Source organism: Ipomoea nil, unplaced genomic scaffold (genome assembly GCF_001879475.1).
Source record: "Ipomoea nil cultivar Tokyo-kokei standard unplaced genomic scaffold, Asagao_1.1 scaffold1026, whole genome shotgun sequence".
NCBI classification, from domain to species: domain Eukaryota; kingdom Viridiplantae; phylum Streptophyta; class Magnoliopsida; order Solanales; family Convolvulaceae; genus Ipomoea; species Ipomoea nil.
The window spans coordinates 692,316-711,729 of NW_017617454.1; the positions used below are offsets into that span (position 1 = coordinate 692,316).

At 36.9% G+C, this 19,414-nt stretch overlaps 1 protein-coding gene across 2 annotated transcripts; it reads left to right on the top strand.

Annotated features, from left to right (window-relative positions):
- Positions 1-15,402: 15,402 nt before the first annotated feature.
- Positions 15,403-19,346, top strand: LOC109180594 (zinc transporter 5). 2 transcript variants are annotated; one of them, XM_019330260.1, is made up of 2 exons: positions 15,403-18,149; positions 18,947-19,344. In XM_019330260.1, exon 1 carries the CDS (start codon positions 15,547-15,549, stop codon positions 18,058-18,060), a length of 2,514 nt encoding a protein of 837 aa, XP_019185805.1. In that variant the 5' UTR covers positions 15,403-15,546; the 3' UTR covers positions 18,061-18,149; positions 18,947-19,344. The 2 variants fall into 2 exon arrangements, with proteins under 2 accessions (XP_019185805.1, XP_019185804.1); XM_019330259.1 differs by having other exon boundaries at positions 15,411-18,149; positions 18,940-19,346.
- The last annotated feature ends 68 nt before the right edge of the window (positions 19,347-19,414 follow it).

Consider the following 19,414-nt stretch of genomic DNA (forward strand, 5'->3'; position numbering starts at 1 on the left):
CAAAATCATTTTTAAAAATAAAGCATGATTTCATATTTTCTATGTGAAAGTAACATATCTCTATCTCTATATATATTAAAGCAAAATGATAGTCAAAATTCCCCCCCCCCCCCCCCCAAAAAAAAAAAAAAATTCATCCCAATTCTGCTAATTTATTTTACATATACTTTATATACATAATTACCAAAAATGCTAAATCAATTATACAAAAATCATTGTCAATTTACCAAATATTTTTTTTAACGAAAACTCAATTTACCAAATATAATATTATAATAATTAATTTCATCAAATTTTCTAACTTCAATTCTACTAAATCAACTTCAATTCTACTAAATCATTTTACAACCCAACTTCAATTCTTCAATTATACAAAAATTGCCAATTTACCAAATATGATATTATAATAATTAATTTCATTTCTCCGTATTTGTTATTTCAAAAATTCAAATTAGTTCAATTCTTTCAATTCTGCTAATTTATTTTACATATACTTTATATACATAATTACAAAAATGTTAAATCAATTATACAAAAATCATTGCCAATTTACCAAATATAATATTATAATAATTAATTTCATCAAATTTCTTAACTTCAATTATGCTACCACCATGGTTGAAAAATGGGCGCTCAGGGAGCACCTATCGCCTAGGCGGGGATTAATCGGCACCTAGGCGTCCGTGTATTTTTTTATTTCAAAAAAATTCGTTTAATTTTTTTTTTTTTAAAGTTTTTAAGTCTTGATAATTATAAACTATTTAACATATTAATAGTTAATACTAAAATAATAAATATTAACCTAAAAACATCTAGAGTTTGAACAATTTAGGGTTATTTCGCTCAAAATGATGTCGTTTTGAGTGAAAAAAACTCATTTAAAAAATAATGGAACAATAGTTAATTGGCCGATTAGGCAGCCTAGTCGGTGCCTAGGAGGCCTAGGCGGTCAGTGCCTAGGCGGCTTAGACAGCACTTAGGTGGCCTAGACGGCACTTAGGCGGCCTAGTCGGCTGCCTAGCCAGCTAGGCTCCTAGACCATCGATTATGGTGATACGCTAGGCGGCTGGCCAGCGCCTAGCGCCTAGGCACTGATTAATCGGTGCCTAGGCGGGATTTTTGCAACATTGGCTACCACTACCACTATATAAATCAAGCATTTCAAGAAACATATTACCACTACCAATTTCATATATTTCATTGTATCTCACTGGTTTAGATAAATATTCTCCGTGTAAAATAATCTACATATAATATAATGGCTCCTACTTTTATTTTATTGAATAAAATAAACACTTACAGTGTTGTGTGGGCAATAAAAGTACGATTGATTCGTCTCTACGAAGTCAAGAATAACCGCGGAGCAACCTTAGAATCTGTGCTTGAAGATGTGGAGGTATATGTTGTTATTTACATTTGGTATTCTTTTGGCATAATAATATCATAATTCTGTAAATGTATTGGCATATTGAAATTTGTCCTTAAAAGGCATATATTAATTCTTTAACTTTCTTATACTTTTCCATATGAAACAGTATGAAAAATAAATATATCGCCACATTTTTTGAAAAAAAAAATTATTAAAATCTATATTTTTTATGCACTATTACATTAAAAAAAAAAAAAAGACTATATAATCATTGAATATTTTATATGAACCAAATCGGTAAAATAATTATAAATTATTTAAATTTATCTTGATGTAAAATAAAATCAAATATTTATTAAAAATCATTCCAAATATGAGATAACTAAATTTATATCATTTTTAAAAGTAAAATCATCCCATTTATGAGATAACCTTATCATTGCGGATTGGATCCAATTAACCAAATTTAATATAATAATAATTAATTGATTTCATCAAAATTCATAACTTCAATTCTGCTAAATCATTTTAAAATTCTTAACGGAATTGCAGTGTTTATGTAACAATTAACTCATTTCATCAAAAGTGCAATTATAAATTTCTGCAAACACCACGATTTAAAATAAAATCAAATATTATTCAAAATCATTCCAAATATGATCAATATTGAATATTTTATATGAACCAAATCGGTAAAATAATTATAAATTATTTAAATTTATCTTGATGTAAAATAAAATCAAATATTTATTGAAAATCATTCCAAATATGAGATAACTAAATTTATATCATTTTTAAAAGTAAAATCATCCCAAATATGAGATAACCTTATCATTGCGGATTGGATCCAATTAACCAAATTTAATATAATAATAATTAATTAATTTCATCAAAATTCATAACTTCAATTCTGCTAAATCATTTTAAAATTCTTAACAGAATTGCAGTGTTTATGTAACAATTAACTCATTTCATCAAAAGTGCAATTATAAATTTCTGCAAACACCACGATTTAAAATAAAATCAAATATTATTCAAAATCATTCCAAATATGATCAATATTGAATATTTTATATGAACCAAATCGGTAAAATAATTATAAATTATTTAAATTTATCTTGATGTAAAATAAAATCAAATATTTATTGAAAATCATTCCAAACATGAGATAACTAAATTTATATCATTTTTAAAAGCAAAATCATTCCAAATATGAGATAACCTTATCATTGCAGATTGGATCCAATTTACCAAATTTAATATTATAATAATTAATTTCATCAAATTTCATAACTTCAACTCTGCTAAATCATTTTAAAATTCTTAACGGAATTGCAGTATTTATGTAACAATTAACTCATTTCATCAACAGTGCAATTAAAAATTTCTGCGAACACCACGATGTAAAATAAAATCAAATATTATTCAAAATCATTCCAAATACGACCAATATTGAATATTTTATATGAACCAAATCGGTAAAATGATTATAAATTATTAGAATTTATCTTGATGTAAAATAAAATCAAATATTGTCTCCAACAACTCAAGTACAAATGCTACATCAACAACTGTGGTATACCACGAAATCTTCAAGCAAGAACTGCTCGAGTCATATATCCAACTGCATGCTAAATGGGAACAAATCATCAAAGTGAATCTAGAGCTCACGCAAGAAAATAAGTTTCTAAAAGGTGAAACGAGAGAAAGGAAAAACTCCTCAAAGAGGCTCAAGAAGAACTAATAGAAACACAAAAACGAGAGGCCAAGTTAATACAGGATGTTAAAGTGCTCATAGAAAGGCCTAAGTCACCAGTCATAGCATCGGATGAAAGTTATACAACTGGAAATCTTGAAGTGTCACAACATCACTTTCGACATCGAAGGAGAATCAGATGTTACTACTGTCACAGACTGGGTCACATAAAAGCATACTGTTATAAGAAGCAAAATGATCATCAATATAGGCAAACTACAGAGCTTGGGAAGACTAGAATAAACATGTTAACAAGAAAGCATGGGTAAGAAAGGAACAAACACAAGTTGTCATATATACCTCAGAAACAAGCCAAGAATAAAGTGTTTGGTATTTTGACAGCGGATGTTCAAGACATATGACAGGAAATCCACATTATCTTGAGAACATCTAGTACAAAAATGAAGGGCATGTCTCTTTTGGAGATGGAGGAAAAGGACAGATTATCGCAAGCGGTACCTTAAATGTCCATGGACTGCCTAGATTACCGAGAGCCTTTTTGGTATAAGGACTCAAAGCAAACCTTATCAATATAAGTCAACTGTGTGATGATGAACTCAATGTAGAATTTTCCAAAGAGAATTGTAAAGTCTACAACCAAAAACATGAATGTGTTATGATGAGAAAAAGATCATCTGATAAAAGCTACACATGGGATGGCGATCTAACCTGTCATTAATCTACCATCACTCAAACACCATTGTGGCATCAACTAAGGGGGAGAAAGACAGAGATCAAGGTTTTTGTCAAAAATTTGACAAAGGGGGAGAATGTTGACTCAAAGTATTTTGTCAAAGTTATGTGCAAAAAGAATTCCAGTTCTATAATCGAATACTAGTCCTAAGAGAAATAGTATTGAAGAATACTAGTTCTAGAGGGAATTGTTATTGAAGTTTTTCTAGTTCTAGTTTGATTAGGAATAGCTTTGTTATTCACGAATCTATTAGGAGTAGCTACTATAAATAGGGGGTGTCCTTTATTGTAGAATTCAGGCATTCAACATTAATCTTGTGAGGTATGAGAGTCTTTAATTTGAGAATAAGATACTAAATTCCCCGAGAAAGTAGTAAATGTGTTTAGGTTTCAATAGTTTGTTAGGAAAGATCATTCTATTGTGTAATCATAGGTTCCAAATAGTGTACTTTAAATATTGAGCTTTTAGTGGATTTAGGCAAATTCTCAAATTGAGAAGTGCCTCGCAGATTAGGGTTGTTTGCCCGAACTGCGTAACAGATTGTTTGTGGTACAACTTCAGTTTCGACATCACTGTGTGCTGCGTGTTTACAAATTTCAACCCCGTTCAAGTCTGGAATGATGTGTGCTGAGAGCATGCCTAGATGAGTTAGTTAGAGTAGTACCTTTTCATCCTAGTCCCTAGTGATTAATCCCTTATTTCTTGCCCTGACTTATGTTAATGAGGATTCTTGAAACTTATGTTAGAAGTTTGATGTAGATGTTGGCTATCTCTTTTGGGGTTTGTATGGTGCTTGGACACCCGGGTCTATGAACTAATGATACTTGTCAGTACTTGCATTTTGGGGTAACATCTCCTGGTATGCATAGGTTGTTACCCTTTTGGATTTGAACATCTAATGTTTAGTCTATGTAATTTAATTGTGTAATATATACTAGGCTCGAATTGTAAATATTTGGGGAGTTTTATAGTTTTGCTTGTCGTCATGGCCACCAACACGACTCACAATGGCCATCAACCAAGAGAATCGCTACTGCTGCACGCCAGAGGAGAGCCGATGTTGATTACGTTGGTCTACCACTGCGGCTCAGCTCATCGGGAAGACGTGGGCGCTGCTGCTGGTTCACCGTCCTGCCGTCGATGAGCGAGAGAGAGAGAGAGAGAGAGAGAACGAAGACCAGAAATAGCGATGGGATAGGAGAGATGAAAGAGGCAGAGAGAGAAGTGTGCGAGAAGGAGAGAAGATGGCGTGATAGAGGCATGGAAGAAAAAGAGAGAGAGAGAGAGAGAGGCTGACAGCATGGCCACCAGAAACAGTACATAATTTATTTTTTCTGTTATTATTTTAAAAATTTTTGTGAGTAAATTTGCCTTTTCAGTTATATTTTGCCGGTAATTTGGTCGAATCGACCAAAATTGATAAAAAATTTAATAGTTAGAGTACTCAATTGTTAGTTTTAAAAGTCGTGGATTAAAATTAACACAACATCAATATTCATAGTACCAAAAGTGTAATTAACTCCTATTTTTAAGTTTGGAGTACACACACATATATATACGGGATCAAATGTGAAACAGGCGTTTCCGTGTGAATTGCACCATTAAGTATGCAAAAATGCACCACAACGTGTTCAAAAATGTACTATATGAAATGCACAAATGAACCACACCCTGGCGCATTTATGAACATGTGGTGCATTTTTGCATACCCAATGATTATATATATTGTCGGTTTTTTTTTTTTAAAAAAAATGATTATATATATTGTTATTTTTCTTTTATTTTTTGTTTCTCTATCCTCCAACTCGATCATATTCATTTGACAAAAAGTCAAATTTAAATTTTACTATTTAGTTTGGGAAAAGAAGAATTCTTCATAAGAACTTATTACCTTTTGTCTTAATTAATTTCTCAATAAGTACAGTGCATTTTTATTTTAGTCATTGGCGTTGGTTGGTAAATGACTGGTAACTGTTAACTGATTGGGTTAATTAGAGGGTATAACTAGTTGATAACATTAGCTGATGGTAGAAAGGTGTTTGATAAATTAGCTGTTAGCTGATAGCTGTTTGATATAATTTCTTTTTCTCAAAAAGCTAATTGAAAAAATTACTGAGTAGCTTTTTGAATTTTAACATTTTGGAGTACAAAAAGCTAATTAATCAAACACTTAGGGTGTGTTTGGTTGATGAGTTTTGCCCATAGGAATGGATATGAAAGTGATTGTTAGTGTTTGGTTGATAGGTTTTTAGAACATTACTATGGGTTTCGAATACCCCATAAATTGAAAAACTCATACCCAAATAAAATAAGGGTTTCATTCTCTTATTCATTCTCAAGCACTACTATTAGTAACCATTCACATTCCACCCTACTACCAAACATGTTAAATACTTTCACCAAAACCCATTACCATTACCAAGCATTTGATACACATTCCAATTCCGACTCCCATGTGCAAACCAAACACACCCTTATATTGATTTTTAAACCAAGTCAAACAACTAATAGTGGTCAAATAAGCCAAAATTAACTTATAAGCTAACTATTTTATCAAACAGGCCATTGACTGAGAACTTATATTGATTTGTAAATTTTTCTCTCTCGTCAACCTTCTCGAGTCCTTTCTTCTTCTCAGAGCTTTTCTTCCTTCTTCGGTTGAGTTTCTTCTCCCATGGATAATGGCAGCTCTTCTCATTCGATACCGAATCTTGCTATCGCTGATCTGGATGATGATGGCATTGTTCAACAATTCGGTAATATCTCTCTAGGGCCGACAGCAGATGAGCCAGAGTTTTTTGTTGTGGGTAGGTTAGTCACAGAAAAGCCTACCAAGTTCACGTTCCTCCGCGATACGCTCGGTGGCGTCTGGCGTCCGACATATGGAATGAACTTCAGAGAGCTTGAATCGAGACGATATCTCTTTCGCTTTTATCATGATACAGATATGACAAGGATTCTAGATGATGGTCCGTGGGCTTTTGAACAGAGCCTATTAGTTCTTAAACATTTTCCAACGGGGGTTGATCTAGAGACAGTATTGCTTGACACTGCTGATTTTTGGATCCAAATTCATGGCCTACAGTCAGGTTTCCGATCTGAAGGAGTTCTGAACGTTGTAGGTGGTTATATCGGCCGGATGGTTAAGTCTGATGAACGCAACTTCGATGGGTCGATCAGAACCTTTTTTCGTATACGTGTGGAAATTGATGTGGCCAAGCCTTTGAAGAAGGGGATGAAGATGCGAAAAGATAATGGTGAGTGGTTTCGAGTGGATTTCCGGTACGAACGCTTACCAACGTTTTGTTTCATCTGTGGCATCATAGGCTATGGAGATAAGTACTGTCATAAGGTGTCTCAAGGCTGGGATAAGAACGCTGAAAAACCTTATGGTCCAGGGATGAGGGCTGGTGGCCGGCGTAATACTCCACCGGCGGGCAATGTTTGGATAGCGCCGGAAACTTCGGTGGGTAGAAGCCAGTGGACCTCACCGGGATTGCGTACTGGGAATAATGAAAAAGGAAAGAATCCACCGGCGGGCAATATTGATTCTCTTGCCTTGCATGTGCCTGGTTTTATCACGGAAATTGTGCGTGGTAAGAATAACGCCAATGCTGATTCTCTTGCCTTGCATGTGCCTGGTTCTATCACGGAAATTTTGCATGACAAGAATCTCGCCAATTTAATGCCTAATGAGTCTATTATTGGTAACGCGGAGGAGGAGAACGCTGATGATGTGGTTACAATTGTTGAGCAAAAACGACGTAGGATGGACATCAACGACGCGGTTTTTACCGCACCTATGGAAGTGGAGGAAATTGGTTCAAAAAACTTGCTGGAGGCGGGAGCTGGGGCAGCCCAGTCCCGCCCGACCCAATGAGTTCCATAAGTTGGAACTGTCGTGGGATAGGCAACCCACGTACGGTTCGGGAATTAATGGCCTTAGAAGCTAAGGTCAAGCCTATGCTTATTTTCTTAATGGAAACTAAGGTGCGTCGTGAGCGTGCGGAGCGCCTAAGAATTAAACTCAATTTTGATGGTCTTTTTTATGTCGACGGAGGTGGTCTTAGAGGTGGTTTGGCACTGTTTTGGCGGGATAGAGGTGTAGCCAGTCTGATCAGTTTTTCAAATAATCACATTGATGTTCAGGTGCGGCTGCCTGGCAGCGACCCCTGGAGATTAACGTGCTTTTATGGCTTCTCGAATAGGTCTTGTCGTCAACAGTCGTGGAACCTGCTGCGTTCCCTTCACCAGAAATCTCAACTGCCGTGGCTAGTAATTGGTGATTTCAATGACATTACCAACCCAACTGAAAAACGGGGACATCATCCTCACCCAACTGCTTTAATCGACGGGTTCAATCAAGCTTTAGATGATTGCGAGCTACTTGATTTGGGGATGAGAGGTCGGAAGTTCACATGGGAGAAGGGAAAAGGTACCGACCATTGGGTGGAAGAACGTCTAGATAGGGCAGTTGCCGGGGCAGATTGGTGTAGCATGTTTCCTCAAGTTACGGTTTATAATAAAGAGGTAATCAATTCTGATCATTCGGCTTTGTTTATTGAACTCGATGGGCCACGTGTTGCGCGTCAGCGTAGATCTTTTCTTTTTTAGAATGCTTGGCTACAAGAGGTTGGATGTAAGGAGGTGGTTATGAGCTCGTGGAATGCTACTGCCGGAGAATTGATTCCAGTAAGGTTGGACTACTGTGGCTCTTCCTTGAAAGGTTGGGGAGGTAATCTGGTTAAGAGACTTGAGAAGGAAATTGCATCACTCCAAGAACAACTTAATGCTTTCCGAGATAGACGTGATGCAACATCTTTGAGCGCAGTATGTAACATTGATGGTCGTTTAAATGAGTTGAACGACCAGTTGAATGCCTACTGGCGTCAACGTGCGAAACAGTTCTGGCTTAATATAGGTGACCGTAACACTAAGTTCTACCATTTTATGCATCATCCCGTAAGAGGAAAATATGATCATGAAGTCGCAAGATGAAAGTGGACAGTGGATTGAAGGCCCTAATTTGTTGCTTTTGGCTAAACGATATTACACAACTCTGTTTACTGCAAAAGGGGTAGTCGGTGAAGATACTTTACAAAGTCTATCTCCGAGAGTTACCCAAGAGGATAATGAGCTGCTGCTACGGCCTTTCTCGTATGAAGAAGTGAAGGAAGCGCTCTTTAGCATGGCACCAGATAAATCCCTGGGTCCGGATGGCTTCTCTCCGACTTTTTTTCAGCATTTTTGGACGGAGATTGGAGTTGATGTCTCGCGGTTTATCATAGATTGTATTGAAGGAAATCATTTTCCAAATGGGATGAACGATGCCATAATCACACTGATTCCTAAAAAGTCCTCACCCGTATCTATGAGCGAGCTCCGCCCTATAGCTCTATGTAATGTTCTTTACAAAATTCTTTCTAAGATGCTTGCCAATAGGTTGAAAACGGTGTTGGAAAAGATTATATCCCCCGCTCAGAGTGTGTTCTTATCCGGACGTCTTATTACGGATAATGTGCTTGTAGCGTCAGAAGTAATCCACTTTTTGAACCGTAAACGTCAGGGCCGGGATGGATGGTGTGCCCTAAAGCTTGATATGGCGAAGGCATACGATAAGATGGAGTGGCTATTTCTACACGCAATGATGACACGGCTGGGATTTGATAACAGTTGGATAGACATTATACTCCGGTGTGTCACTACGGTTCGTTATAAGGTTGGAATGAACGGGAATTTAACTGATTATATTCTTCCTTCGTGTGGCCTGAGGCAAGGTGACCCCTTGTCTCCTTATTTGTTCATTTTGTGTGCAGAAGGATTATCACATTTGTTAACAAGGGCAGTCCAAAGAGATGAAATATCACCATGCGTTGTAGCGAGAGGAGCCCCGGGAATTTTCCACTTGTTTTTCGCAGACGACTCTTTGTTATTCTTTAAGGCTACTGTTTCGGAAGCAACCTTTGTGAAAAATTGTCTTAGCCGCTATGAGATGGTCTCCGGGCAGGTGGTGAACTACAATAAATCATGTGCTATCTTCGGTAAAAACACGGTAGAGGATTGCAAGGAACAAGTAGCGACAGTTTTCAATGTGCCTTATTCTGATAATATTGGGAAGTATCTTGGGCTACCGATGGGTATTGGTCGAAATAAAAAAGAGGTCTTCTCTTTTATTGAAGCAAAATTGGCACAGCGTGTTGGGGGGTGGAATAAAAAGATTTTATCAAGAGCTGGGAAGGAAGTTCTGTTAAAGAGCATTGCCCAGGCACTCCCTACGTACACTATGAGCATTTACTTCCTACCGACTACTTTTTGTGAAAGACTTGAGCGAAATATGAACAAGTTTTGGTGGGGGGTGAACGGCGGGAGTGGTGGCGGCATAAGGTGGATGTCCTGGGGACGCATGTGCCATCCGAAATCATGTGGTGGCATGGGTTTTAAGAAACTGTGCAGTTTTAATATGGCTTTACTGGCCAAGCAAGGTTGGTGATTATTAACGAATCCTAACTCTTTGGCGGCTCGCTTATATAAGGCCAGGTACTTCCCAAAATCAAACTTCTTGTCGGCAGGGTTGGGTGCAAACCCCAGCTACTGTTGGCGGTCAATATTAGCTGGTCAGGATGTGCTTAAGCGTGGGTGCTATCGACGCATAGGCAATGGAGCCTCTCAGGCCCGGCCCTGGGCAAGTGCAGGCTGAGCCCTTGCCCAGGGCCCAATCAAGATAGGGGCCCCTAGTCCATAGATATATAGTATATAATATATATATATATATATATATATATATATATATATATATATATACATAATATATATATATATATATATATATATATATATATATATATATATATAAATCTTTTATTGTTTTCTGAGGTCTGCTGTCCGCGTCTCTGCGAGGAAGCCGAAGGAGTCGGAAGACGAGAAGACGCACAACTCTTAGTGTCGCACCCACCACCCACCGCCCACGCCGCCAAGGAATTAATAGCAACGCCTTTTCAACTGTAAAAATGGAGTCTTCAATAAAAGCTCAGAAGTCAGAAGCATCTTCAATATTCAAATCTATCATCCATAGTTCCACACTCATCGACCTTGTCTACAAGACTGCAAATCCGCCTTCAATTATCACCAGGCCTTCGCCTTACGCCTTTGTCTAATCAGTAATCAGCGTTCACCTTCACAGAGTCACGACCTAATGCCCTAATTGCAAAGGTATTTTCTGATTTCAACTAATTATAATTTATTATTTTATTAATAAATAATAATGCAAATATGCAAATGACGAAATGTGCAATTATGAATTTAGGATGTAATATTCAATTAAGTGCATAGTATGCTGTGAGCCTTTGGATTAGGAATTTAGGATTTCTGCAAATCAGCAAATGTAATGTATACAAATATACAATTAGTATTACTGTATTAGGCTATTAGCACATACATTGATATATATATATATATATATATATATATATATATATATATATATATATATATATATATATTTATTTATTTATTTATTTATTTATTTATTTATTTATTTATTTATTTATTTATTTATATATATTCCTGCTTTGCCTTTAAGTTCTTAGAATATATTTGGTGTGAAATAGGAATTTAGGATTTCTGCAGATCAGCAAATGTAATATATACCATTAGTATTACTGTGTTAGGCTATTAGCACACACATTGATATATATATTTCTGCTTAAGTGCTTAGATAATTAGATATACCTCATTCACATTATGTATATATATTTGGTTACACAAATTAACAATTTGCAAAACATTAAGAGCAAGAAGTGAGCAAACAAGTATCAGCAATAATTCACAAGTGTTGTACTGCTTATTGCTTAAGTGCTTAATATGCTGCTTAAGTTAGGATTTCCTTAGCTTTTTACTTATTAGTTTGTGAAGGGTTTTATCTAATAAAGACAAATTTAAGTTGTTGCAGGAAGAGAAAGTACTGCATTCTCTCCAAACTCTGATTTGAGAAGCACGAAGAAATACCGACGGCTGTCAAACTTACCTTAATTAACTGATTCACAAGTGCAAACGCTTGGTGCTTTTGTTTTTTTTTTTTTTTTTTTTTGGTTAAGATCAATTTTATAATAATTTTTTTTATACAATGTTGCCTAAAAAAATATTTATCAGGAAGTTTTCTGCCGTGATTAGTTTTGTATTAGTATTGTATTTGTAAAATGTTGAAAATTTTAAATTCTATTTCAATTTAGATGACATTATTAGTATTTTTGTACTCGTATATAACATTTAAAATTTAGTTATAAAAATGTACATTAACTTCTATTGGGGGTCCTTTTCTTTTCTTTGCCCCGGGCCTATAAAACTATAGGACCGGCCCTGGAGCCTCTACACTGGTATGGAACCATCCATGGTTGCCATGCAATGAGGACCCTTTCATTAACTCACAGTTGCATGCACAATGCTAATATGAAGGTCAGCGAACTCATAAACCAGGAAACTCAAGATTGGGATTTAGTGTGACTGGATAACTTGTTTGAAGCTCGTGATGTAGAGCTTATTAAGAAGATCCCCCGGCAACACAATTTGAGGATCAATGGTGTTGGAGAGGGGACTTGTGAGGCATGTACACAGTAAGGCAGGGATATCGGCTACTCACTGAGGAAATATATGGTGGAGATGATAATAACGTGTGGGCTGCTCTATGGAATCTAAAGACCCCTCCCAATATCCGAAATTTTTTGTGGAGGTGTTTACATGGTATATTACCAACATTGAAGGCCCTAGCTGACCGACATGTGGATGTGGATGTATTGTGTCCTCTATGCCACCAACACGTAGAATCTTTAAAGCATATTATGTGTGACTGTGTTCAGGTTTCCACGCTATGGGATGGTATGCTGACTGTCCAGTTGCCTAGCTCTGAGGAGGACTTCAGTATTTGGTTATCCTTCATATTAGTAAGCTGTGAATTGCATGTGCCGTTACGTTGTGTGGCCACCATGTGGTGTATCTGGAGGGAGAGGAATAATGTTGTCTGGAACCATAAGCCATGGAATCGTTCGACCGTTTATCACGAGGTGCAGAGGTTGTTGAACGACTGGAGCGAGATGGATTGTACTCGTAGTGTTGCAGTATCGCAGCGTAGGAATGGGGGTCTCAGTGTGGTTACTAATCATCTTTCTTTGGTTCAAGAGGATGGTTTCGCAATTTATTTTGATGCTGCTGTGTTCGCGGAGATGGAGTCCGCGAGCTTTGGAGTGGTGATCATGGATAACTTGGGCAATTATGTGGCTGCCAAGAATGGGCCGGTGCGGTGTTTAAACGATGTAAACTTGGCGGAGGCAATTGCCATCAAGGAAGCGTTATCTTGGGCTTATGATCGAAGGATGACAAAGGTGGCGGTCTTTTCGGATTCTCAAACGGTATGTAATGCAATCAATGGCTCGGCTTTGGACTATTCTAGTTCGGGTTGTGTTATTAGTCAGTGTCGTTCTCTTAAACGACACTTTAAAGTAGTGTCCATTACTTTTATTCCTAGATCAGTAAATCGGTTGACTCATGCCATGGCTAGAGCTAATAGTTCGTCTACTGATCCTAATGTTTGGATTGATTCTGTTCCTTCATGTATTGAATCTTTGGTTTAATGAAGTTTGAAGCTTTGGTTTTCAAAAACAGGGCCATTGACTTTTAATTCTAATCAATAATTTCTCAATAATTGCACGGTATTTTTACTTTAATCATTGACTTTTACTCTTAACCGTAACAAACTATACCATTGATTAAAGTCATGGTTAAAATTTTCTTTTCTATAATTAATTAGGTGGTAGTATGTTACATTGGTACACCATTTGCATGGAAATGGCCCATTGTTTTTTTTTTTTTTTTTCTCTTTAATGATGTATACATATTATGTATAGATAAGCTCTTAGAAAACACAAGTGGACAAAGCGATATGTTAAAGTGATACCATATATAGCTATACATAATTCTAGGCATGGATAAAGGCTGATACGCACTCAACCAATCATTATTGCGTGAATCACAATCCAAAAATACATTATCTTACTCTAAAAATTTTATTATTTTAATACATAAAGTACATTATACATTATTTTAACTCATAAAATACATTATTTTATTTTAAAAATTTCATTACTTTAACACATAAAATACTTTATTCTAATACATAAAGTACATTATTCAAACTCATAAAATACATTATCTTATCACAGAATGTTCAGTATTCTAACATGCACGTGAAGTAAGGTTTTTTTTTTTTTTTAATCAAAATGCCATCGTTTTGGACCGTCCTGCACTATGATGAGAAAATGTGAGGCTTAACCGAAAGAATGTTAGAAAAAATCATAAATCAAACTCGTAACTTTCAAATACGAAAGTCATATTCCACTTAGATAATCCTTTTTGAGTTTTTGTGGTTTACATCAACTGAACTTTAATTATTTTTTTTTTTAAGTGAGGTGGAATTAAAATTGTAAAAATCGCTATGCATTCCTTGGACACTTTTTAATAAAATAAAATTTTTAATAGTTAATACTAAAATATTAAATATTAACATCAAAACATATAAAATTGTAAATTGTATAAAGATTTAAAGAATTAAAACACAATTTTACAAAGTCACAACTCACAAAGTATCACTATTATAGTAGTTTATTTTCATTTTTTTTCTAAAAAACATTTTTTGGGTTTGTGACTGAGTTGAAGGATTTATGATTATTTCACTAAAAAAAACCCCATTTTTTTTTTTTTAAAAAAAGGAAACAATGGCTAATGGGTCGCCTAGTCCGTCACGGCATAATCCACGCATATGTTGCCTAGGGCCATCTAGACGGCAGGCATGCGCGATTTTTTGTAACCATGGGTGGAATAATGTGTTTGAAAAATACTTAGCTTGATGTATTCCCAAAAGTGATACTCCTAACTTTTACTCTTATTTGTGTCCAAATTTGTTTGGAAGAAAAAAAAATGAATAGATAAACATCATAGTCCCTACTAAATTGAGTAATCAGCATGTCAAATCATAGGAAGTATAAATTGAGAGTATATCTAGAATTACTCAATATTTTTAGGTCACATATTTATAAGTTAGATTATGTATTCTCAAATATACTTTAAGGAGCTCTTGCATTCTATATGCCAAAACGGGTATGAAGATTGCGAATTGTTATGCCATGGAATTGTATCTACCTTGTGAAGTTGACACGGTTCTATGTTCATAATTTTTGAACTTCATATTTACAATTATTGAACTCTATATTTATAATTACTAAACTATATGTTCATAATTTTTGAATTTCATATTCACAATTATTGAATTTTATATTCACAATTACAAAACTCTATATTCATAATTATAGAATTCTATATTCATACCTATAGAACTCTATATTCATAATTTTTAAACTCTATATTCATAATTATGAACAGTTTTAAAACCGTGCGGGTGGACACAGTTCCACAACATAATTTGCCGAAGATTGCAAGCTTATATTTTGATGGGCTATTAGATGTATGGGCCTAACTAAAACATAAATGCAGAATTTATATGACCAAAAAATCATGGGCTGTTCGATCCAATAATTTAGCCCAATTTCATTGGAATGATTGATGGTCCGGCCCAAAGAAAGCCCGACGACTTTTACTTTTCAGTCACTCCAAAACTGCTGCTAGTTCGACATGTCTGATCAGACAAGATCGGAAATCTAAACCGCCGTTTCACCTACGACCATGGCCGATCATGATCATCGCCGCCACCACCACCACCACCGCCCACACCGCTTATCTCTGCCACCGCGCACCGCCGTTCCCACCACCACACCCACTCCTTCAAGGCACCTCTATCCTCCTTTGACACCCACCCCCACCCCCTCAAAAAACTCTGCTTTTCCCCTCAAATCTTCTTACAGCGCCACCGCCAAGACTTCTTCTATCTCCTTCCTCTTCCTCCTCCTCTTCTCCCTCCGCTCTCTCTACTCTCTCCTCCCTTTCCTCCGCTCCTCCCCGTCCTCTTTCTCTATCTTCCCCTTCTCTTTCCTCGTCTCCCTCTTCTCTTTCCTCCTCACTCTATCCTTCTCTCTCTTCACCTCCCTCTCTTCTTCCTCCTCTAGAGACCCTTTTCGCCAGAAGCAACGCCACCCCATTTTCTCCCTCACCTTGATGACCCAATCTCAGCAAAGGCTTCTCTTAGCTAAATCCTTCCTTCAAGCTGTAATCTTTCTCCTCAGATTCCAAGCTCTTAGGTATTGCGGCGCTGCAGCAATGATTCTGGCGGAGCTGTCAGGAAACGTGACCGCGCGGTTCTTTGCCGGTGGGAAAAATCGAAACTTTGGTAATGACAACAAACTTGGATCATCTAAGATTGGTGGGTTTGTAGCTTTGTTCCTTGGATTACTGTTTTTATCTGTTAGCTGGGACCGAATTGAATGCTTTCCTTTATCTTCTGTGAATATTAGTAAGTTCGGAATTAGTAAGAATTGTGTTAGGGTTTGGCCTATGTTGCTTCCGTTTCTGTCTGGTTTTTTGGGGTGCTATGAACATCTTTCAATGAACTCAGGAACTGTAAGGGAAATGGGGCAAAAACGGGTTCGATTGGTTTCGTTGTTCTATACAACAGTTTGGCTTTTCATACCTGCTGTTATAAGCATGTTTGTGTTTGAAGCAGAAGGAGATAATATCTCTTTATCAAATCTTGGTTGGCCCTTAGTGAATACAGTAGTATTCGGTGTGCTTTTGAGTGAGAATTTCACTGATGAGAGGCCAAATGCATCGAAGGATTTTCAGAGAGAGTATGTTGTCACTTTCCTGTGTACTCTTATCCTGGAGTTGTTTTATTTCCCGGAGCTTTCACTCTGGGGACTGTTGGTTTGTGGATTCTTGCTTTGGATTGCTGCGAGGAATTTGGATCCGGTTTATTCTAATTATCTTGAATTGGAATTGGAATCATCTGAGTCGTTAAGTGCTGCTTTTATGAAGCCCCTTCGCCACATCTTGAGTGAAAGGAAGTCGCGAAAGATTGCACTTTTTCTTTTGATCAATACAGCGTACATGGTTGTGGAGTTTGTTGCCGGGTTTATGAGTAATAGCCTTGGGTTGATATCAGATGCGTGTCACATGCTATTTGATTGTGCCGCTCTAGCTATTGGATTATATGCATCATACATATCCCGCTTGCCAGCTAATCTTCAATTTAACTATGGTCGAGGGAGATTCGAGGTTCTCTCGGGATATGTAAATGCTGTGTTTCTTGTACTTGTTGGAGCATTGATTGTTCTTGAATCATTCGAGAGGATTTTAGACCCTCAGGAGATTTCTACTAATAGTCTGCTGGCTGTGTCTGTTGGAGGGCTCGTTGTTAACATTGTGGGCTTGATTTTCTTTCACGAGGAACATCATCATGCCCATGGCGGGGCTGGTTCCTGTTCACATTCCCATTCCCATTCCCATTCCCAATCTGAGTCTCATAGCCACCATCATACACATGATCATGGCCATCCAGTTCACAATCACCGGGAAGAACATGTTACCGTTGTCCATGACTGCCATGAGAAATTGCATTCTACTCATGATAAGCAATGCCAAAGTGATCACGAACATCATGAATGTAGTAAAGGACAGCACGAGAGTAAATCTTCACATTCTCACGACCATGGCCACCCTCATCATCATGATGATCACTCCCATCACGAATGCCATCATGATGCTGACCAACATGTCATCGTTTCTCACCAGCATAGTGATGAAAAAGTTATATTAAACCGAGGAGAAAAAGGGCATCACCACCACCACCACCACCACATTGACCATAACATGGAAGGCATCTTTTTGCACGTGCTAGCGGACACAATGGGAAGTGTCGGGGTGGTCATTTCGACCCTATTAATTAAATACAAGGGGTGGCTTGTTGCAGATCCTGCCTGCTCAATTTTTATATCCGTATTGATAGTATCCTCAGTTATCCCGCTGCTCAGGAATTCAGCAGAAATTCTGCTGCAAAGAGTCCCTAGAGCTCACGAGCACGACTTGAGGGAAGCTATAAGTGATGTTAAGAAGATGAAAGGCGTATGTGGCATTCAGAGTCTGCACGCTTGGAGCTTCACAAACTCAGATGTGGTAGGCACTCTCCACCTTCACGTCTCGACAGATACTGACAAGATTGCTACAAAGAATAAAGTATCGGACATATTACATGATGCCGGTATAAAGGACTTGACTGTTCAGATTGAATGTATCAAAGATAGTTAACAGAATGGGGTGTGTTGAGTAAATTCCCTTGTGAAGAGTGAAGACATTCTTAGTTCACCTGGAGAGCCCATAACAGACATATGCATGAGGTAAGTAGCCACTTCCATTTCATTTAACGTGCTATCAAAGCCTATTTCTTAACCATCTTGGTTGGCGTGAGTGGCCGTGTATTCTCATCCCTTAAGAGAGGTCGGGAGTTCGAACCCCCTCTCGTATAGAAAAACCAATCTGGCTAGCAATTTGCCCCTTAATTGGGTCAGCCCGGTGCAAATGGGAATTAATCTGAGTATGGTGCGAGCTTAAAGGTATCTCCTACAGTTAGGGCCTGTTCAGGACACCTCATGGTCTGACCAAAAAAATAAAAAAGCATGTTTCTTCTCCTTGTATGTAGGGGGAGGGAGAAAGAGAGAGTATACCTTTTTCTTGAGTATATTTTGATGAAATTGTACCATGCTTTTTCTCCTTATAAAAACAAAACTAAATTGTTCCATCACCTCCATGCTTTTACAAAGTCATGTACAAGGAAGATTGTGAAAAACGTTGCATATGTTGTGTTATAGTTAGGATACCCCATTTTGGAACAAAGAAAATTATTCACTCATTACCCAATGAATCATGATGAAAAAAATTGATTCTTTTTAGATTGCATTTGTCCTTTGGAATTGTTTCTCTTGGTATGGTTGATAATTTTCTTTTTAAGATATCGATAAACACTCTAGCAATGAACATTATGAAGTTTACATGATCTTTTTTTTTTTGAGACTTGTAGTTCAGCCTTTCTTGTCAGAAAGACTGAAATTGCTTGATTAGTTGATTGTACACTTGATAGCCGACATTGACACCTATTTGTGTGACCTCTTGATTTTATTAAATTTCCAGTTTTCAGGTGAGCAGTGTATGACAGTGTGTCGAAGAGATGATTCTGAACTTTGTCGCTACAAGAGTCTGGAATTCAACTGATAAGGAAACCGTTTCCTTTTCAGGTAGAACTCCTCTTCCTCAGCACTATCTAATTCCGGTAACAAGTGTATACTCAAATGACAGCAGCTGAGATAATCTTAGAACCTTGACAGACCCATTGATGTAAAAAAATTGATTCTTGAATTATTTGTTCCAAAAGACAAACAATACCTAGTGTACATTGTTGTTGTGTTTCTTATCTGTCATTCTCAACAATCCCTGTGATCCTCCACCCAGGATTCCTGTCAGGCAGATAAGAACATTAAGGATCAATACAGGATCCTAAATCTGTTTAACATTAAGGATCAAAATCTGCTTTTTCTTTATGTTTGGATCATTTGCAGTAGCAGTATACAGTCTTTTTTATTTCGTCAAAAGTCAGGGTTACAAGTTC

Excerpts from the sequence above, each read along its gene's own strand:
- LOC109180594 (XM_019330260.1), top strand. The coding sequence starts at position 15,547 with ATGGCCGATCATGATCATCGCCGCCACCACCACCACCACCGCCCACAC.